This window comes from Sciurus vulgaris (genome assembly GCF_902686455.1).
Source record: "Sciurus vulgaris genome assembly, chromosome: 6".
Taxonomy (NCBI): domain Eukaryota; kingdom Metazoa; phylum Chordata; class Mammalia; order Rodentia; family Sciuridae; genus Sciurus; species Sciurus vulgaris.
This window is the reverse complement of record NC_136466.1, coordinates 32,979,451-33,002,436: the sequence shown is the minus strand read 5'-3', so window position 1 is coordinate 33,002,436 and position 22,986 is coordinate 32,979,451. Positions and strand designations below refer to the sequence as shown.

General features: G+C 37.1%; 1 protein-coding gene across 2 annotated transcripts in view; it reads left to right on the top strand.

Annotated features, from left to right (window-relative positions):
- The window catches only part of SAR1B (secretion associated Ras related GTPase 1B), a 31,582-nt gene extending 11,186 nt beyond the window's left edge, over positions 1–20,396 (top strand). Inside the window, exons 2-7 of one of the 2 annotated variants that reach the window (XM_079144282.1) lie at positions 195–270; positions 3,266–3,385; positions 8,573–8,638; positions 11,030–11,133; positions 12,173–12,304; positions 14,951–20,396. In XM_079144282.1, coding sequence (XP_079000408.1) covers positions 213–270; positions 3,266–3,385; positions 8,573–8,638; positions 11,030–11,133; positions 12,173–12,304; positions 14,951–15,067 — 597 coding nt within the window. In that variant the 5' untranslated portion in view covers positions 195–212 and the 3' untranslated portion in view covers positions 15,068–20,396. The remainder of the gene's footprint in view (positions 1–194; positions 271–3,265; positions 3,386–8,572; positions 8,639–11,029; positions 11,134–12,172; positions 12,305–14,950) is intronic. The other variant, XM_079144283.1, reaches the window with a different exon arrangement.
- The last annotated feature ends 2,590 nt before the right edge of the window (positions 20,397–22,986 follow it).

Below are 22,986 nucleotides of genomic sequence, written 5' to 3'. Positions count from 1 at the left end.
GAACTCACAATCCTCCTGTCTCAGGCTTCTGAGCCGCTAGGATTACAGGTGTGTGCCACTGTGCCCACTAGTGCTTAACTCTTTATAGTAAGGTTGTTGTAGGACTATTTACTCAGAGTTGGTATTTAACACTGTTAGTGTTTAATATATGTTGGTGTATAATGTTGACTACTAAATTCCAAACTCTTTTTCAGATCCTGTAAGATTTGGATATGTCCTTCATATTCGATTGGATTTACAGTGGGTTCAGCAGTGTACTACAATTTTTAGGTAATGGTAGCCCTTTTTACTCTATAAGTAAGCTCATTTGCATATATCTTCTTTATATATAAGCCAGTAGTTATGAATTCAAGGTTTTTTGTTTATTTATTTTTTGTGGTACTGGGGTTGAACCTAGTAATGTTTTACTCCAGAGCTACCTCCTTAGCTCTTTTTATCTTTGAGACAGTGTGTTGCTAAATTATCCAGGTTTGCCTTGAGTTTGTGATCCTCCTGCCTCAGCTGCCAAGTAGCTGGGATTATAGGCATAGGACACCACACCCAGCAAGAACGCAAGCTTTGAAATCATAACAATCACATTTAATTACTCATCCCTTTTAAGTTATATAATCCCCCTACACACTGGGGAGTGAACCAGACATAATTTACCACTGAGCTATATCCCCAGCCATTTAGATATTTTGTTGTCCATGCTGAGGTCAAACTTGTAATTCTCTTGTCTTAGCCTCCTACTAACTGGGATTACAGGTATGCACCACTGTGCTTGCCCAAATTAACTTTTGTTTTTAATACCTTTATTTTATTTATTTATTTATATGTGGTGCTGAGGATGGAACCCACTTCCTCACATGTGCGAGGCAAGCACTTTAGCACTGATCTACAACCCCAGCCCCCAAATTAACTTTTATGTTGAGATACATAGCTTTATTATTGCAATAATTAACAAACATTTTAGCATATTCCAGTATCCTAATTTTCAGATTTTACCCTATATTTAGTCTCTGTGTAATCATCAATCGTGTAAACTAGATTTCATATAATTACAAAGTGATCAGCAGTTTCAGACTGGCCACAGTACTTACAGAATTGTATCTCCTATATAAATAGTTCTTCTGTGAACATTTTCTTGACAAAAGAAATTAATTTTGTAGTCGGGTGCACCTCTGTTATCCAGCTACTCAGGAGGCCATGGCAGGAGTACTGCAAGTTTGAGATCAGCCTTGGCAATTTAATGAGACCTTGTCTCAAAATAAAACAATTAAAAATGTCTGGGGATGTAGCTCAGTGGTAGAGCACCCTGGGTTCAGTCCCCAATAACACACGCACACACACACACACACACATACACACACACACACAAAAAACCATAAGAGCTTAATGTCCTAGAAAGCTCATTTATTAAGATTTTTTTTGAGCTTCTGCTATAAGTCAAGATAAGTCCTATGTTCTCTTATAATTTTGTGGGGTTAGATAACTAAGCACATAAGGAGGCTGTGGGTATAGCTTAGTGGTAGAATATATGCTTAGACTGTGAAGGCCCTGGGTTTAAGTCCCAGCATAAAAAAAAAATTTTTTTTTTTTTTTTTTTTTTTTTTTTTTAAATTTTAAAATGTAAAGTTCAGGCCTGGCATAGTGGTACACACCTATAATCCCAGCTGCTCAGGAGGCTAAGGCAGGAGAATCACCAATTCAAGGCCAGGCTGGGCAGTTTATCAAGACCTTGTTCCAAAATAAAATTAAAACAAGAGCTGAAAATGTTGTTCAGTGATGGAATGGTTGTCTAGCATGTATGAGGCCCTGGGTTTGATCTTCAGTGCTACCAAAAAAAGGAATGAAGTTCAGTGTTTAGCTTTTAAATGCCAGTCTACTATAAAATGATCAGTGCTGCATTTTTAGCATTTATCAGTTTATCAGTGCCTGGTTGATATTTCTAAAATTATATGTGTGGGATTTTTGTTTTTTGTTGTTATTGCTTACTTTTATGTAATCTTATGATCAATAGTTTAGTCTAATTTAATAAATAAATTCAACAATGAAACTCTTAACTTTTGGGCTGAAAAAATGTGTAGTTATTTTTTCACCAAAAATACTTGTTTTCATTCATGAAAAAAATCTCTTTTTAATTAGGCATGGTAACATAGGCCTGTAATTCCAGTGACTTGGGATGCTGAGACAAGATCAAAAGTTCAAGTCCAACTTCAGCAACTTAGCAAGACCTTGTCTCAAAAACGAAAAAATATTAAATTATTTTTAAAAAGGACTGGAGCTGGGCGTGGTGGCACATGCCTGTAATTTCAGTGACTCCAGCGGCTGAGGCAGGAGGATCACAAATTCAAAGCTAGCTTCAGCAATTTAGCAAGGCCCTAAGCAATTTAACCAGACCTTGTCTCAAAATAAAAAACATAAAAAGGACTGGGGATGTGGCTCAGGGGTTAAGCAACCCTGGGTTCAATCCTTAGTACCAAATAAATAAATAAATAAATTTAAAAAGAACTGGGGTCATAGCTCAGAGATAGAATGCTTCTGGGTTCAATACCTAGAACTTAAAAGAAAAAAAACAAAGCAAAAAACAAAACAAACAAAAAAAAAACACTTAAAAATTTTCCTGGGGCTAGGGTTGTGGCTCAGTGGTAGAGTGCTTGCCTGGCATGTGTGAGGCCCTGAATTTGATTCTCAGCACAGCATATAAATAAAATAAAGGTACACTGACAACTAAAAAAATTTTTTTTTAAAATTTTCCCTGCTTGGCATGGTGGTACACATGTGTAATCCCAGCAACTGGGGAGGCCTGAGGAAGAAGAATTTTAAGTTCACGTCCAGTCTCAGCAACTTAGCAAGACCCTCTCTCAAAATAAAAAATAAAAAGGGCTGGGGATGTAACTCAGTGGTAAGGTTCCCCTGGATTTACTCTCCAATAACAAAAACAAACAAAAAACTTTCCCTCAGCTTAGCTTTATAAATACATGATGTCAAGTTGTTTTTTTTTTTTTTTCATTGTTTTCCTAATAGAGAACACAGATATTTTCCCCTAAGTTAACATATCAGCTTTTACTATTGCAGATAGGTTTAGGAAATAAAAATATTGCACCAACTGTTTCAATTTTAATTTTCTAATTATTTGAAGTCCCAAATCATGTATAGACTTAAGATAGTTCTTTTAAGACTGAAAATAAATTTAGAAATTCAAGCTTATTCAGGCAAAATTTAGTCATTTGGATAATCTGTGTCAATATCACTTTGACCAATCAGAGCTCTTAATCTACAGGATTATATAAGAAAACTGGTAAATTGGTATTTCTTGGATTGGATAATGCTGGAAAAACAACATTGCTACACATGCTAAAAGATGACAGACTTGGACAACATGTCCCAACATTACATCCCAGTAAGTATATTCCCCCATCTGACATAATACTTGATCAAAGTGATGCTGAATCATATGCACTAACCAAAAGGGCTTTGTTTTTGTTTGTTTGCTTTTTGATGGGTATATTATGATCAGTTTGTTTGAGCTTTTCCTAAAATAGTAAATAACAAGTTACCTAGCTTCCAAGGAATATATTTAGGTCTTAAAATAATACTCATACCATTTTATCTATTACTACTTCCTTTTCTTGCTAGAAAACTTAAAAAGTTAGATTGTGACATGATTGGTAAATAGTCAGGATTATCTTGTTTACATAGCCTGAATTTCTTATATATTTAAGACCAAATTATTTTAATCATTTGTTCAGTAGATAGTTTATAGTTTTATACATTGCTGGTACTCTCAACTCGTTAGCCAGTTATTTTTCTATTTCTGAAACTGTCAACAATGTCTAATATAAACACAAGCTAAAGAATGTGAGACTGATAGAGGCTGAGGATGTAGTTCAGAACTACAGCACATGCCTGGCATGCACCAGGCCCTTGGTTCAATCCCTACCACCACAATATAAATAATATTTAAAAAATAAACACTATAGAATTACTTCAAAAAACAGGACATGTATTGATATAGAAAGTTATAAAGCAGTTTTTCAAATACTTTCCTGTTTCCTTTTAGAAAGACCACCTGAGAAACATTAGTAATTATCCTGTAAATTACTTAATATGTGCCATCCTGAAATAAGATTATTTAATGAGTATGTTTCAAAAAATAAAGTTCATGTTAAAATGAATCCTTTTTTTTTTTTTTGAGTACTGGGGATTGAACCCAGGGATGCCTAACACTCAATTGAACCATATCCTCAGCCTTTTATTATATTGAGACAGGATTTCCCTGGGTTGCTTATGGCCTCAATAAGTTGTTGAGGCTAGCTTTGAACATCGGATCCTCCTGCCTCAGCCTCCTGAGCCATTGCCCTCAGCCTAAAATGAACTTATACATGTCTGTGACCTTAATTTTTCTGGTGAAAGATTATAAATCAGGTAGGCACGAAGTTTAAAGACAGGTCAATAAAAGGTTAATGAGGGAGTAATGAGTGTAATTATTGATTGATTGTGGTGCCAGGAATGGAACTCAGGGCCTTGCACTTACTAGGCAAGTGCTGTACCACTGAGCTATATCCCAGTCCAATGTAGCTTTATTTTATTTTTTTGTATGTATATTTTTAATTTGTTCTTTTTAGATATACATGGCAGTAGAGTGTATTTTGACTGTTATACATAAATGGGTATAACTTCCCCTTCTTGTGATTGTACATGATATGGATGGAGTTTCACTGGTTATGTATTCATATATGAACATAGAAAGTTATGTCCAATTCATTCTACTGTCTTTCCTATTCCAATCCCTTTTCCCTTCCTATCATTCCCATTTGTCTAATCCAATGAATTTATATTCTCCCCCGGCCTTATTATGTGTTAGCATTCACATATCAGAATCAGAATAGCTTTAATAAGGAATATGAAATTGAAAACTAGACCAAAATCAGATAATAGTATAGTTCAGTAAATGTTCAAACACTAAAGAAGAGCAGGTATGGTAACACACACCTGTAACCCCAGCTGTTCTAGAGACTGAGGTAAATTCAAGGCCAAACTCTAGCAAGAGCCTCTCTCAAAATAAAAGACTCGGAATGTAACTCAGCGTTAGAGTGTCCCTCTGCTCAATCTCCTATACTGGAGGTGAAAAATGACTAAAGAAGAACACAACAAAACTGTTTTCTCCCATGGCTTCTCACTTAATGCAAAACCAGGCCTAGTCACGCAGACAGGAAGGAGAGATAAGGGGGAGAGAACTGGAGAACAAAAGAGACTTTAACCTATAAAAGATGTAGGGTGCACTCACTTCTGGGGACTTTTAGAACGTTAGCCATGGCCCCCTTCTTCCTGCCGGGAGAAGTCTGTATTATTACCTTTAAATAAAACCTGCTTAATATGCTTGCAAAAAAAAAAAATGTTTTCTCTATAAAATTGTTAGATCAGGTTAGAAAAGGAATGTTTCATAAAATTGAGAAATCCTTTTTTTTTTAATGGTGCTGGGATTGAACCTAGAGCCTTGTGCTTGTGAGGCAAGCACTCTACCAACTGAGCTATATCCCCAGCCCATAAATCCTTTTTTATATTAGGAGAAGAGAGAAGACTTGACAAATAAGATTCTGATACAAGAACAGTACTGTTAAAGAGAAAATGATCATGGTGAAATTGAATATATAAAATTGCAAAGACAGCAGAATTGGAAGTGACTACAGAGTGGTCTTGTATTAGGTATAAGTTATTATTTTGCTTTTTGATGTTGTTCTCTTTCATTTATTCAGCAAATACTGAGTGCTTACTTCACACCAAACATTTTCCTAGATGCTAAGGATACAACAGTGGCACAAAAGAGATGCTGTATTTACTTTGCTGCAGCATACACTCATTTCAACTTACATTTTTCAAATAAAAAATATGTGAAAAAGGTAACATACATATATCCTATGATATGACAATTCTACTTCTAGGTATTTATCCAGGAAAAATGAAAACATGTATTTACCAAAAATTCCAGCTTTATTTTGTAGTATCCAAAAAACTGGAAGCACCTCTGATGTCTATTAAAATAAAATGAATATGCAGTGGGGTACTACTCAGCAAGAAAGGGGAATGAACTATATTTAATCATATTATCTACATAGAAGAAGCTGGTCACCAAGTTACTTGTTATATGATGTTTATCTCAAATTCTAGAATATGCAAAACTAACCTGTGGTAATAAAATTCAGATTAATGCTTGTTTCTGTGGAGCTGGTAATTAACTGGGAAGGGGCAAGAGGAACCTTTTCTGTGTTTTAACAGTGTTGTGTATCTTAATAAATTAGAACTTTTTTTAAAAACAGAGCAGAGAGTATATTGGTGATTATATCCATGGACGTGGTTTGCCAACCATATCCAAGTATTATCTTTTCCTTATGGTTAGTGACTTTGAACAATGATCATATTAAATATTTAATTCATTTGGTACTCTAACAAGTTTGTTAACAAAATAAACTACTCTGGGCTAGAAAAGTTAACACTAGCACTTCCACTGTAATTGTGGGGAACTTCTGCTTTGGCCTTGAAGAAAGAGTAACAGTATGGAATTACCCTCTCACTATAAATAACTAGTTAACTAGACAAAAAAAAAAAAAAATATATGTACTACAATGTTCAAGCATTGGGCAATTGCACAAGATTATAATTCCTGAAAGGGAAACTTTTCTTTATTTTAGCTTTATAGTAGGAGGTAATTTTCAGACCTGGTACAAAGAGAGGAAACCCAAACATAGCCCAGTTGTCTTGCTGAGTTGAGGAGACAGAGATCAGACTTTGTGGAGGCCAAAATGATTAGAATTTGTTGGGAGGGAATGGGGAACTCAAGAGAAATAACTCTAGAAATGTGCATGGCTGAACACCATTCTGTACATGCATAGGGTAAAAACTCCACAAGGCCAATCAAGGAGTCATTTCTGGAGAAAGAACAATTGTAGGGAGCTGTTAGCAAATTATTATTAAAGCTTACATGGGACTGGGAATATTCAAGTTCTACCAACCAGAATGGGCATATTTGATCAGATACACAGGGCATTGAATAGAGGACCCAGAGGGATCATGCCTTAGTAGTGGGGCTAAAGTAACCCCAAAGAAAAGACTACTCTGTCCTAATAGAACTTAAAAATGAATCTACAGCTGGGTGTAGTGGTGCATGTCTATAAACCCAGTGACTCAGGAGGCTGAGGCAGGAGGATGGAGAGTTCAAAGCCAACCTCAGCAACAACAAGACCCCAAGCAACTCAGTGAGACCCTGTCTTTAAATAAAATACAAAAAGCCTAGGGATGTGGCTCAGTGGTTGAATGCCCCTGAGTTCAATCCTAGTACCAAAAAAAGAAAAAAGAATCTGCAAGCAATTTAACTGTCTTCCAGCAAAGTTCAAAGAAATACCACAAAATTCAGCATCCAGTGTTAAAATTACTAGACATGTAAAGAACTAGGGAAGTGTGATCTATAACCAGGACAAAAATCAGTCAGAAGAAACTGACTTTTATCACTTTGGGGTTTCCCAAAGTGATAAAAAATGATGGAATTAGCAGATAAGGTCATTAAAACAGCTGTTGTGTGCCCAAGGATTTAAAGAAAAACATGTACTTAATGAGAAGAGAAATGGAAGATAGAATCAAATGGAACTTTTTTTTTTTAAAACCAGGTATTGAACACAGAGGCACTTAAACACTGAGCCACATCCCCAGTCCTTTTATTTTTTATTTCGAGACAGTCTTGCTAAGTTGCTTAGGACCTCCCTAAGTACTAAAGCTGTTTTTGAATCTGTAATTCTGCCTCAGCCTCCCAAATCTCTAAGATTACAGGCGTGTGCGACCATGCCCAGTCCCAAATGGAACTTCTAAAAATGAAAATTATATAATCTAAAATGAAAATTTCCTTGGATAGGATTAATAGTAAATTAGATAGTACCAGTACTGCAGAAGGAAAGACCAGTGATAGCAAGGATACTAAATTAAGCACAGAGAGAAAAATGACTGAAAGAAAAATAAGAGCCTCAGTGACAGATTCTAAGTATCAGGCAGTCTAAGAAACCTGTAAGTGAACTTCCAAAAGGGGAAAGGAGGGAGCAGAAAAAAATATTTGAAGAAATAATGTTCCCAATTTTTTTTTTTTTATTATAAATTGTGTTTGCTTTTATACTGTCTTGGGACTGGGAATGTAGCACCCCTGAAGGCACTAGGTTTAATCCCCAGCACTGAAAGAAAAAAAAGACAAGATTATTGCATCTGTGTCATTTAAGAAGAATTACATAAAATGTTTTAATTTACAGCAGTTATTTGAATTCAGAACAGTAATTGAATAGGTTGATATTTTCAGCAGGAATGAGAAAAGGAAAAACATGTTAGATTTATGATGAGTAGCGAATATCAGAATTGGCTATTATAATTTTTGTTATATTATCTGTTTTAATTGGATTATATCTAATTATAACAAGGTATTCTTTTACTAGTTCCTAAATGTTTGATTTCCTTATTTGCAGTTACAGTAAATCAAATATTAAATTTAATGCATGCTTTGAATGAATTTCTAATTTTTTGTCATAAAATGTTGTGCAATTTTTTTTTTTAGCTTCAGAAGAACTGACTATTGCTGGCATGACTTTTACAACTTTTGATCTGGGTGGACATGTTCAAGGTAAGATTCTGTTATTATTATAGTCTCTTTGTTTTATTTTAACTTAGTTAAAAGGCCATTATGTTCCAGTGCATGAAATATCATTCTATTAAAGCAAAGCCAGAGTAAACTTAAAGTTTAGGGATTATTACCCCCAGATAAATGCTTTAAAAGCAAGGGGTAATTTTCATAATATTCCTTTTAGTTTTAGTGTAAGTCACTTATGGTGATAAAAATATATTGCAAAATTTAACTTCCATTCTCTCTGCTTCAGTCTACCTATCATCTGTTGTCATAATCACATTATGAACATGTTTCTGCTCTTTAAAATACCTTCAGTAGATAATTCATTACTTACAATATTAAGGCCAAGTTCATTGACCTGGCATTCCATATCTCTATAATCTAGTTTTGACTTGTCTTTTTTCCCTGGTATTCCTCTCTCCTTTCCCTCCTTCACCCTTTAATTTTATTATATTTTATTTTATTACTATTGTTGTTGTTATTATTATTATTATTATTTTCTTTTGGTGGTGCTGGGGATTGAGCATAAACCAGGGCCTTGAGCATGTTAGGCAAACACTCTACCATTGACCTACCAACCTTTTAAAAATTTTATTATGAAATAGCGTCTCACTATTTGCCCAGGCTAGCCTTGAATTGGTGATTCTCCTGCCTCAACCTCCTGAGTAGCTGGGATTATAGGTGTGAGCCACTGCACACAGTCCCATTCTCTTTATTCCATTCAAACCAAAGCTTAGTGATCTCCCACCTCTGTGCTTTTGTTCATGCCATCCCCAGGTGTACATAAGTAACCACTTCAGGGCCCAGTGTACATTCTGCTGCCTTCCCTGGGAAGCCACTCCCAGGATAGAATACTGTCAGTTTAGCTTCCTTAGCCCTAGAGTATTTGTGTACAGGTCTACAACATACTTGGGAAAAACTGTTTTATCTCCTAAACTAAAATGTAGAACTAAAATTCTGGGGTTTTTTTTTTTTTAATATTCCCCAAACTACTTGACAGTATCCAGCACAGAGTAAGTCATAACTAATGCATATTACAGGGTTAATGGGCATTCTGATCTTACGTACATTTGAAGGGATTTTAAATGGTTGTGGCTAGTGCAAGCACATTTGATGCACACAATAATTGTTTGACATATATATATAAATTTTGGTGATATGAAGATTAACAAGAATTAGAACCTAATGTTTGTTGAAGACCACGGTAAGTCGTAAAACTCAAAGAAGAAAGTTACTGGACTGGGGTTGCAGCTCAGTGGCAGAGTGCTTGCCTAGCATGTGTGCAGCACTGGGTTTGATCCTCAGCACCACATACAAATAAATAAATAAAATAAAGTTCCATTGACAACTAAAAAATATTTAAAAAAAGAAAAGTTACTTTTCCCCAGGGTGTCCCCAAAACTGTTTGCTTCTATGAAAAAGACTACCATGAAAAAAATGGCCCTTTAAGTTTCACATCTTTAGTTAATTATTTTAGCTTTTTAGCTTGTTTTCTGTTTGGGGTAGGGCAGTTTGCTTTTATTATTTTAACCTACCAAGCCTGAACCTGGTACTAATATCCTTCTGTCACTGATTTCAGATTTATCACTGGCAAAAACCTTATAAACTGAAAATGTCAAAAATTAATACTGACCAGGCATGGTGGTGCACTACATGCCTACCTTGGGAGCCTGAGGCAGGAGGATCACAAGTTCAAAGATGGCCTCAGCAACTTAATGATATCCTGTCTCAAAATAAAACAATAAAAGGGCTAGGAATGTAACTCAGTGGTAAAATGTACCCCCTCCCAGAAAAAAGAAAATTAATACTGTACATATATGTTTGTGTGTATCTCTGTGTCTGTGTATATAATTTTTACTGCTTGTATTTTAGATTTATATAGTAGGAGTTCTGTGAAATTACCATGCATCATTATCCATAGTAGAAAACATTAATTCTGCTTACTTAGGAAAATTGAGGGAGAGTATTAGAACTGCCCACAATCAAGGAATAACCTGAAATTTCATTTCTTCTTTGCTGTTCTGGAAAGATTTTGGCACCACTGGGTACAAGAGCAATTTAATATATAGTGAAATAGCAGCAGCTAAGGGATAACTAACTCTTTTTCTTTCTTTTGTACTAGAGATTGAATCCAGAGGTTTTTTACCAGTGAGCTCCATCAATAGCCTTTTCGTTTTTTAATTTCGATACAGTCTTTCTAATTTGGTGAGGCTGGCCTCCAACTTGCAAGCCTGCTGCCTCAGCCTCCAAAGTTGCTAGGATTACAAGTGTATGTCACTGTGTCCAACTGTGAGAACTACTCTTAATGTCTTGTTGGAGTCTTCATTCAAACCATCTGCTAGGTTTGACCAGCAAATAAATTCTCTAACTCCTGATTGTTTTTATTAGCCCGAAGAGTATGGAAAAACTACCTTCCTGCTATCAATGGCATTGTATTTCTTGTGGATTGTGCAGACCATGAGAGACTGTTAGAATCAAAAGAAGAACTTGATGTAAGTTAAATAATTAAAACTAAACATAGAAAAATTACTGTGGTAAATTTGAAGAATTAAGTGTGGAAATATGGTATCAGAATGCAACTTTTCTATACTCTGATGAAATTCCTAACAATTTGTTGAGCTTAGTGATTGCTTTAAGTAGTGATTACTTGGAATGCAGAGGAATTACTTGAAATTGAGGAAACATGAACATAGACAACCTTCTTGAAGACTCTTCTAGGAGTTCACCCTCTACACAGTGTGCCCATCCTCGTCTATTTCATGTCTACTTCATTCTTGGAGTGGGTTTATCTTGAGTCCCTGGTCATTCTGGGATGCCATTTCTTTAGGAGTTGACTAGAACCTAGAAAGAGGATATGCCATCTTTGACACCACTTCCAGAAGTGAGCAGGTACATGTTTAGCTACCTCTCCTTTCCTCTTCCAGGCCAGAGCTTTATAAAGGGTTCAGCAATAGCAGATAAGACCAGAAATAGATCTGGGGCCAAAGGGTAAGCAATTCCATGGTTTGACTGAAGCAAATCATACCTCTACCCAGAGCAGACAAATACTCCTTTATAAGGAATAGACCAAATGGGTTCTGTGGTCATGGGACAGGGTCCAGAAGTTCCTGATACCTCCTCTGTGCTAGGCATTGTAGAAGTGCATATTACTTCATTTAATTCTCACATCAGTTCCATAAGGTAGGTGCTACTGTTTCCTATTCTCTCTGAGCTTCTGTGAAGCTAACTTGCCCACAGTTATAACTCAAAAGCAGCAGAACCAGAAATTAAATCAGTTCTGCCCACCTCCAAGATGTTAGCTTTAGCAACTCTACTTTACTGATTTACATAGCAGAATGAACATTTCCAGAAAGAACTTTAGGGAGACAGAAGAATTGAATTTATGAGTTCATTGTACTTATCTTAAGATTGGGGAAAGTTTACCAAAGAAAATCAGAATGAGTCCTTGACTGTTTTTGGTACCTTAACAAAATAAGCCCTTTACATGGTTTCAAATTACCTTGTCTTTTATGTTGTTTTGCTTTTTTTCAGTCATTAATGACAGATGAAACTATTGCTAATGTGCCTATACTGATTCTTGGGAATAAAATTGACAGACCTGAAGCAATCAGTGAAGAGAGATTACGAGAAATGTTTGGTTTATATGGTCAGACAACAGGAAAGGTAAAAAAAAAAAAAAAAAAAAAAAAAATTAAAGAAAAGTTCAACAGTGTGAATATTTAATTCTGTAGCATGTCTTTAAATTACTGTTGTCCAGGACTCGACTCCTGGACTCCTGCGTGAGTCATGAGTCGGGTCCCAGCGCTCTGGAATAAACACCTCTTGCGGTTTGCATCAAGTGACGCCTCCTGCGGTTGATTGGGGTTGCCATCGATCCATGGGACAGAGTTGGGGTTTTCTTTTTGGGGGCCTTACATTTGGGGGCTCATCCGGGATAAGACGGCCCCCCCTCATCCGCGGAGTCGACCTTGGAAGTAAGAAGGGGTACCCCGAAGTTGTCTGTCTTTGTCTTGTGTTTTGTTAGTTGGTCTGGTTCTGTGAGCGCGCTTTCGGTTTTGGTGGCAACTGTTCGGTGACTCGTGAGAGTGGCCGAACAGTGGTCGGTAGACGTGCCTGGGGGGCCACAGGTTGCAGCCCTGGGGGACGCCCTAAGGGTGGAGGGGAGCCAGGGACGCCTGGTAGTCTCCGTCGGTAAGGGCGCTGATTGGGTTCAATTGGTGGATCAGAAATTGGCGCCCGTCTGTATCTGGTTCTGTTGTGTGTTTGTGGCGGAGGTGGAGGAAGGGTGGAAACAACTGCGGGATTCTCGGCCCAGGCTACTCTCGGGTGGACCCCAAAGGTTCCTTCTCTGGACTCCCCCTCCCGACAGCCCTGAAGGGTAACTTAGCAAAGTAGCTTCAGTCTCAAAAGTAATGGAAAATAAGGTCTCATAATTTTCTTTAACATCCAACCTGTCCTGATGAGATGGCTAAAATGCCTTAGACACAAAGTTTCTGTTGAAACCTATTAGATCCTTCCAGATCTCAGTCAAGGCTTGCATCGAAATATAAATGAAAGAAGCTTAAAGGCTCAGTAGGAGACCGGTCTCAAACCCAGGGAAAGAAAAGGTAAAAAGAGTGTTTAAAACTCCAGCAAAGTAAATGCTATGGTAATTTACTAAAGTAATTATCGGCCGTATCATTTTTCCAGGACTCTTGTTTTTTTAATTGTATGTTTTTTTGAGCTCATGATTTTTTGATCAGTTCTATTTTTTATTCAACTAGAGTTTTTGAACATCTGTTACATTGCAATGGAGATTCACCTATAAAGTTACAAGGCCTTGATTTTGTGTTATTTGTATGTTGTGCTGTCTGATGTCATGTTTTGTCTGTATCAAAACTGAGCGCTCCTAAAATTAAGATTTAAAAATGGATCCGGATACTTTTAATTCACGTGATTTAAAAAAGTTCAAATTGGGTAAACTAATAAAAGTAAAATGTCTTTGAAAATAACTCACAAGTCTCTAGGTGGTCAAGCTAATAAAATACTGATGTTAATAAAGTGTCTAATATCAGTTGTTTCTAGGACTTTTCTTCAGCAGGAAAGAGACAGCAAATACTGTTCAGGACATTTGTCTGATATCTTGGTTTTTACAGAATAAGTGAATTAGAGTTAGCATGTATGGGATTACTCTAATGTGTTTGTAGAGACATCGGATTAATTTACAAAGTTAAAATGCTAATTGTTAAATAACATCGAGTACTTTTAACTCCTTAAATTCCATGGGGTATCATACTTAAACATTATTGGTGTTTTCATAGGTTGGTAAATAAAAGGGTTTAAACTTGAAAAAAAAAAAAAATTACTGTTGTCCAATTATACAAGCTTTTTTTTTTTTTGGTACTGGGTATTGAACCCAGGGGCACCTAACCACTGAGCCACATCCCCAGCCCTTTTTTGCATTTTATTTAGAGGCAGGGTCTCACTGAGTTACTTAGGGCCTTGATAAGTTGCTGAGACTGGCTTTGAATTCACCATCCTCTGCCTCAGCTTCCTGAGTTGCTGGGATTATAGGCATACACCTCTACACCCAGTTGTCTTCTTTTTAATAAGTCAGTTCTACATTAATTTTAGAATAAGAATCATTTGGTCATAAACCTACTCAGAATGTTTGTATCTATTATCCGTGAAGCCACTTTGTATTTTTTTTCTAAGATAGATTATTTTTATTCTTGTGTACCTCCCAAGAGCACCTCTTTCTCACTGAGTGACCATCCTGTCCTAACATAGAGTGAGAGAAGGAGGTTTTTTTTATGTGTTTAGGGGATAGGTTAGTCAGCTTTCTGTCACTGTGACAAAATACCTGAGATAACTTAAAGGATGAAAGATTAATTTGGGCTCACAAGTTTCAAAGGTTTCCTAGTCACTTGGCCTCTTCACTGTGGGCTTGTGGTGCGGCAGAACAGAATGGTGGGGAGTGGATGGTAGAGCAAAATGACTCACATCAAGGCTGGTGGGAAACAGAGAAAGAAGAAGGGTCCAGAGACAAAATATACCTTACAAAGGCAGGCCCCCAGTGACTCACCTCTTCCAACTATACTCCACCTCCTAAATTTTCTAATACCTCCCATTAGGGCCACCAGCTGGGGGCCAAGCCTTTAACACATGAGCCTCTGGGGCACATTCCAATCCAGATTGTAACAGGGGACTTGGATCCCAAGCAGCCATAACTTTAATCAGTGACCCTTTGTTTTAAAGTAGAACCTACTCTCTGCTGGGGAGTAGAACTTTTATTTCATAAAGCTCCAACGTGTCTCTCTTTTCTTCCAGGGCAGTGTATCTCTGAAAGAACTGAATGCCCGACCTTTAGAAGTTTTCATGTGCAGTGTGCTCAAAAGACAAGGTTATGGAGAAGGCTTCCGCTGGATGGCACAGTACATTGATTAACATCAACATCAACCCACCTCAGCTCCAGGTCTCGACATTCAGGCCTACTCAGAGATTTGATCACTCAACATGCATAACTTGAATTCAATAGACTTTTGTTGGATTTAAAATAGTTGTTTTTTAATTATTAATATTATATCAACTTAATTTGAGTGAGAATTGAAAACTGATTCAAGTAAGTTTGAATATCCCAATGTTTGCTTTCTAATTCCATACAAATAGTTTTTAAAGTTTATAATCTGACATTACCCCCAGCACCATTTATAAAGAGCAACTTTGCAGCAGTATATTTGAAGCACTTTTTAACAATGTGAATCTACAAATATAAACCATATTTAAAAGTTCATCATGTTAAATTTTTTATGTACTTTTTTGGAACTAGTTTTTAAATTTTAGATTATATGTCTGCCTCTCTTGTGTGTACAGTTAATAATTAGCTTATCAATGATTGCATGATGCCTTACAATTTTCAATAATACTTTTTCTTATGCAAACGTCATGCAATAAAACAAACTCTAATGTTTGGCCTCCTTCTTGGGCAAATGTTTCATTTGAATGTGTCTTATTTAATTAAGTATATTCTGAAATTTTGAATATTTAATGTTCATGAGAGGGTCATTGGGAAAGATTCCTTCAGAATATTTAGAATAATGTTTAAGCCTCTAAAGACTTTTACATTTACCACATAGCAGTTGCAGTTGGTTGCACCTGGTACCACATTTCTCGGAATCATGCGTATTTTTATCCATAATGCTGCCATTGCTAGTGCTGGTGGAGTCTGTGTCCTAGTCCCTATGGGATCAACCTTCTGAAGAAAAGCACATCACAGTATACAAGGTTGAGCCTCAGTTTCGTAGGCCCTACGGTTCCATCCCAGTTGTCTAATGCTGAAGTGCTCTACTCTTACTGGTGTCCAGTTTGGTAACTTGTGCTTCACCAAAAGTAGTGACAGGCAAAAGTCTCATTTAGACGTACTTCCCAGGGCAAGCAACAGGTAGGAGCCTATGTACAGTTTCATTATAGAGACTTGCCTATCTAAGGACAAAGAAACAGCTTGTTCTGTGGGGATTTTACTCCTATCCTATAGCTCTTTTGCATTCTTTGGCATATTTTGCTTCCTGATAGGAAGAAAACAAATGCTTGTTTCTTATTTTCTTTTTTCTTACTGCTCTCAGCTAACTCTTCCTATATCACAAATACTTGTTTTTAGATGTAAACTTGCTACGTGATACTGTCCACAGCCTCACTGTTAGACTCCCTAACAAAAATTTAGTTTTTAAAAGCATAATTTCCTAAGAAGTTGAGTTCTTTTCATATGTCTGAGATCCCATGATGAGTAAGATAAGATGAAAGGTAAGTGCCAAAAATGAATTTTTAAAGACTCTTAAGGATAAGAGTTCTCTTCTGATTATAAATAAGTTTTTGCAGTTCCACTGAGAAGAGGTTGTTATAATTCCATCAAGAATAATTTCAATGTCAAGAAAAATTTCAATATCAAACTTAGTGTTTCTCTAGCCATTGTCTCAGCAGAGTTGGTACAGTCCTTTCTGTCATTGATAATGTAACCCGTGAAGCAGATACAGATTGAGGATTGTGATTGGAAGGAAGTAGTAAGGCAATAGGGTCATTTCTTAACATTTGGTTTTAGTAATTTGACTATTCTGTTTCACTTTCAGCTTGTTTCTAAGTGAAAATGAAAGAATTTCTTCCCTGCCTAGAAATATCAGTAGCACTAAGGGAAAAGTAGAAAATGACATTGCAGCCTGTTTATGTGCCAGATGGTTTGAAGTGTTCACTCCTAAAGTCCTAACTAAACAGAGCTAAGCCTTATTAGAAAACAGCTGCATCTTGTTCATGGGTATCTGTCTTCCCTATCTTTAAGAACATGCCTTTCTTCAAGTATTTCCTAGAGGAGCTCATAATTTCTTAGTTTGCTCCAGAACCTTCCTTCTAGTTCTGACACTGGGATCAAAGAAACAGGTCACTAAACGGTGGATATTTTCTCAATGATGTAAGATTCTTATGGTCCAATACACTAGAAGTGAAGCTGGCTGCACTTGGCAGCTCTAGCTTTCCTCCTGACTCCCAGCCAGAGGACTTACCAGCCTGGACTGAGAACCCCTCCAGAGCACACTCAAGGTCACAGCTCCCCTTCCAGAGAAGCAAATGGAGAGGAGCACATGTAGAAGGCAATTCTGCACATAAATGTGCCCCTGTGGGATGTTTCCCAGGCAAATGTAGGGAAAAGAGGTTAATTTTGTGCCCCATACTATAAGCTGTTAGAGTGTAGTTATTAACATTGTATACAAGTTAATATTGGATTTCACCTCAGCACTGCAAAATAAACAAACAAAAACACTGGATTTCATACAAACAGGCACCATGCAAAAGACATTTTAAAATCTGAAGTCCAAAACTCAAAAATTGTAAGGTCTGAGCCCACTTCCATATATATATGTTTGTTTGTTTGTTTTTGGGTGGGGGGCAGTATCAGGAATTGAACTCAGGGGCACTCAACCACTGAGCCACACCCCAGCCCTTTTTTGTATTTTATTTAGAGACAGGGTCTCAGGGTCTCACTGAGTTGCTTAGTGTCTCACTGTTGCTGCGGTTGGATTTGAACTTGAGATCCTCCTGTCTCAGCCTCCGGAGCTACTGGGATTACAGGCATGTGCCACTGCACCCAGCCCACTTGTATATTTTTAAAGTGATTCTTCACTCCATGTCTGTTTGAATGACTGCTATTAGTTATACTTTTGGTCCATAAGTGGTTAAGTTGATAAAATCCAGTTTATCTTGGTGATTCTTTATTTTGTTTTTTTATTTTATTTTTTTGATACTGGGGATTGAACCCAGGGGCACAGTACGACTGAGCTACATCCCCAGCCCTTTTTATTTATTATTTTGAGACAGAGTCTTGCTGAGTTGCTAAGGCTAGCCTCTAACTTACAATTCTCCTGCCTTGGCCTTCCAGCAACTTGCTGGAATTATAGGCATGTGCCACCACACCTGGCTTGGTGAATTTTTAAAATGGAAATGACAGCATTTTAAATTGGTAATAGACATTTCCTAAAGTATTTGAAAAAATACTCTTCACCATTGGCTTAGTTGAACCAGTATCTTTTTGTATGAGGGCCACAGATGTATGAATTCAGACATTACCTGCAATAGATCTAAATTTTAGTTTTGTGTTCCTGCCTTCATATACAAATTTACTGTGGTTTACAGCATAAAGGCAGAACATTGTTTTCTGTAGTTTTCAACTGGCTCCACTTCTTCGTGATACTTTCTAGCATAAATTTGTAAACCATTAAATAGGGTGTTAGCTATGATGATAGTGTTTCTTCTGGAAAATGATTTCGTTAATCACATTTAAAACCTATCACTGGGCTAGGGTTCTAAGTGGTAGAGCACTTGCCTAATATGCATGAGGCCCAGTACCACAAAAAAAAAAGAAAGAAAAAACATCATTTTCACAAATTTTGTCATTAAAAACAGTATACTTGGATTGGAGCTGTAGCTCAGTGGTAGAGTGCTTGCCCAGCACACGTGAGGCACTGGGATCGAACCTCAGCACCACATAAAAATAAATAAAGGTATTGTGTCCATCTACAACTAAAAAGATTTAAAAAAAAAAAAGTATACTTTTAGTTTATTTCAGGGAAAAGGTTTACATTTCTGAAACTGTATTTAGTATGTGACTCATGATATTTTGATCTTGTTTATCACTAACATGACTGAAGTTCACAGGGATTTTTTAAATTTTTATTTATTTATTTATTTTTATTTTTTTGCAGTACTGGAGATTTAACCCAGGGCTTAATGCATAGTTAGCAAGCACTTTTATCACTGAGCTACATCCCCAACCCCATAAGGATTTATTGCCAAGTAAAATTTGACCAGAATACCCTGAGAATGGCTTATATTCTTTTAAAAATTCCCTGCTTATTTTATTAAGAATGTATTATTTGGGTCATTTTAGACATATTTGGTGATATTTCAAAAGAAAGTATTCAAAACATTTTATGTAAAGATTTATGAAAAAACTAGATCAAGTATAAATTCCTTAATGCAAAATTAATAAGGAATAAAAACAATATAAAAATACATTTTGCAATAAATACAAGAGTTCAAAAAAATATGCTTTAATTAAGGACTAAATTATCAAAACTGCATGATAATACTTCTACTCATTTCCATGATTGTTGTTCATTTGAAATTCAAATTGGTGCTTTTTTAACAGCAACAACAATAAAAAAGCTCTTGGAATATGGTCCTGTGCCTCTGTGTAAAGTGAATGAGATTTTTGTTAAAACCATATTTCCATTCCTGAGCCCTGTAACCATCCCTGTCATATACTACCCAGTACTGCGCGAGAGCGCGCGCGCGCACGCACACACACGTGAGAATTTAGAAGATCCCTCAGCAGGAAGGGAACCTACAGTCTATTTTAGATGCAGTTCTGAACCAACTGATTTTTGTTCTCATACTTTAGAACATTAAATAGCCAATATTCAATGTCATTGATTGATTGTTCAGGACTATGTCCACTTTAAAATTGATTCCAAAATCATCAGATGAAAGTAAGGAAGGTCATCCAAAGCAAACTTTGTTTCAGGTGTGTCCCTACCGCAAACAGATTTTAGGACAGAAATGGGAAAGCGAGTTCATGTTGAATTATTTTTGGAAATGCTGTATTGGAGCACATGGATTCTTAAGTATACATTTTAAATGGGGGATTAGATTTAATTTTGGTTTTAAATATTTTGGGTTAAGAGAGGGTAACAATTCTATAACTGGACATACAGTGTTTTGTTTTTTTCAGAATTGTCATTATCAAGTATAAAGATTCATGTCAGAATGGCCAACTTCACATGGGTGTCTGTATTCCCTGGTGCTGCTCCTAACCTGAACTTAATAATCAGTTGCCATACTAAAGCAAGAGCACTCAGGTGAATGAATCAAGTTACTTTAAAATTGATAAAAAGTATTTGGCTGAATGCAAAGTGTGTTGACGTGGTAATAAGTCAGTGATAAATTATTCATCACTAACTTTGTTTGCACTTTCACAGAACACTGCTTGCACTAGGATCTTAGTGTGAATTATAACAATTGTTTTACCAGTATATACAGATTGTTAAGCATAATTTATATGAAGATGTTTCTGTTTACCTTTGTATATTTTACAAAGAACAACTATAATAGATGGTTAAATGTTTTTGAATTGTGTTTGTATGTTATTTTGATTTTATTCTGTTATCTTTTCACTCCCTATGAATTTGAGTGTCAGGAATAGAGAAATAAAATGCTAACCTGGTCTTTGAATAACTCTAGTGTCTGGTTCCATTTTGCTGTTGTGTTTTGGTTTTAACTTTTTTGTGTATGTGTGAGACTGGAGATCAAACCCAGGGCCTTGTGAATGCTGAGCAAGTGCTTCTACTACTGAGTTCCTTTGCCCAGCCCAGTTCCATTTTTATTATCTAACTCTAATTTTCATTTTGCTCATTAGAAATTTCTGAGACTTTGTAAATTACAAAGAACTTTCCCTTTGTGCAAACATTCTTATTTGCTTTGTAAGACTGAATACAACTTATGGGCAAGTGAAGTAGAACTTACACAATGCTGCCTCAATAGAAATAAGAAAAATAAGGCAACCAGTTAGTTTTATCTATTTAAAGGTTCTCTAACTTTAGCATGCACAGAAACTCCTAGGGAGCTTAAAAAAAGAAAAAACAAACAAACAAAAAAAAAAAACAGAAAAGAAAAAAAAATTCCCACCAGAAACTGTGATTCAATAGATAGGTTTCATGAGGGTGGGGGCAGGAATCTGAATCTCTGACAAGATTTTTTGCTGGATTCTGGATATTTCATTTAGGAGAAACTCTGATAAAACAATACAGTGCTCGATGACAATACTGTCTGAGGCAGGAGGATTGCAAGTTTGAGGCTAGTCTAAATAACAGCCAACACCCTGTCTCAAAAAAAAGAAAAGAGAAGTGGGCTGTGCACAGTGGCAGACGCCTGTAATCCCAATGACTCAGGAGACTGAGGCAGCAGGATTTCGAGTTCAAACCCTGCCTCAGCAAAAGCAAGGCGCTAAGCAACTCAGTGAGACCCTGTCTCTAAATAAAATACAAAATAGGGCTGGGGGTGTGGCTCAGTGGTTGAGTGCCCCTGAGTTCAATTTCCTGTACCTGCCCCCGCTCCCCCGCTGCCAGAAAAAAAAAGAACTGGGGGTCTGGGATATAGCTCAGTGGCAAAGTGTTTACCTTGCATTCCAAAACCCAGGGTTCAACCCCAAGTTCCAAAAAACAAACAAACAAAAAATGAGGATGTAACTTAGTGGTAAAGCTCCCCTGTGTTCAATTCCAGTGTACAAAAAAAAAACAGTGCTAAGAAAGCAAAGTTTTATTTATTTAGCTCTTTTTCCTGAATCTAGGTACATAATCTTCAACTAAACTGACATTTGTACCACTCATGCACAACTAATGCAGATGTCATAACTCAGTCTAGTGTGAAGAGTACCTTTTTGGAAATAGGGAAAGTTCCTAGGAAATGATGTAAATGGAATCTTTTGGGTGGTGACTGCCATCTTCCTAATTGAAATGTGGGAACAACAGCCTAGAAACCAGATGATTAAAAAGATCCCAGGCCCAGTGTGTTGGCATACCTGTAATTCTAGCTACTAGGAGGCTACTGAAGGAGAATGGTGAATTCGAGGCCAGCCTAGACAATTTAGCAAGACCCTGTCTCAAAATAAAAAGGGCTTAAAGATAAAGCTCAACGATAAAGCACCCAGGGATTCAATCCTCAGTAAGGGCGGGAGCAGGGGAATTCTTGCTTGATTATACTGTAGCGTCTTAGGTTAATAAGTAACAGATTTCCTCCAGTCCAAAAACTTTGCATGTGAACTGGGCACAGTGGAACACACATAATCCCTGCAACTCCAGAGGCTAAGGCAGGAGGCAAGTTTGAGGTCAGCCTCAGCAATTTAGTGAGGCCCTGTCTCAAAATAAAAAGGGCTGGAGTTGTAACTCAGTGGTAGACCACTCTGGATTCAATCCCTTGGTACTAAAAAAACAATACCAAAAAGAAAAAATGCAAGTTGACTTGCCTCTTCTAGGGCCTTCAAAAAAATTTTTAATGTATAAATTTATTTTTTACGGGCCTTCAGTTTTGAAAACCAAGAGGCCAGATTCTCTTTGTGGGTCAAGAGCAGAACAGGAGAACTCTAGCCCTGTTCTGGGATCCAGAGAGGCAAAGTGGATGGGACCTTCTGTGACTCAGGGCTCCACTGTACCAGGATGTGGCTCTGAGCTCCTGCAGGAAATCATGCAGGCCGCGTTCTTCCCTGACTGGCGCAGATGGCAGGGGCAGGATGTTATTTAGAGAACAGTTTTTTTTCTCCACCCCAGCTTCTGTTCAGGTCCACATTCAGAATCTTCAGGCTCTTCAGTCCTCTGGCACGTAGGAGACCACAGAGCCCCTCTTGAATTTGCCAGGGCCTCATTCTGCCTTTCCCCTTGAAGAAGCACTGTCTTGACCTTTTTGATTACGGGGTGATTGAGCATAATTTTTGCCCACCATTCCTTGTGCCAGTGCTCAGCTGGGCAAAATAGGGAGCAGGGTCCCTACTCACCAGGTTCTCTCTTTTTTCTCTCTCACACAAAATCTTACATAAGGGAAAAACCTTAGTTTTCACCAGGCCCTTAACTAAGCATGCTCGAGTTGTTGGATTCTGGCTCCAGTGCTTGATCTTCCTTTCTACTGCCTTACCTCAGTCAATCATCAGGCATTTCCTGAATACCTGCCTACTGGGGCCTGGCATGGCATGAAAGAAAGTGGGCAGAGATTGGCCAAGGCACCTCGGAAGGCAAAAGGAGGTGGTTTTCCAAAAGTATAATGTCTTTTCTAGAAGG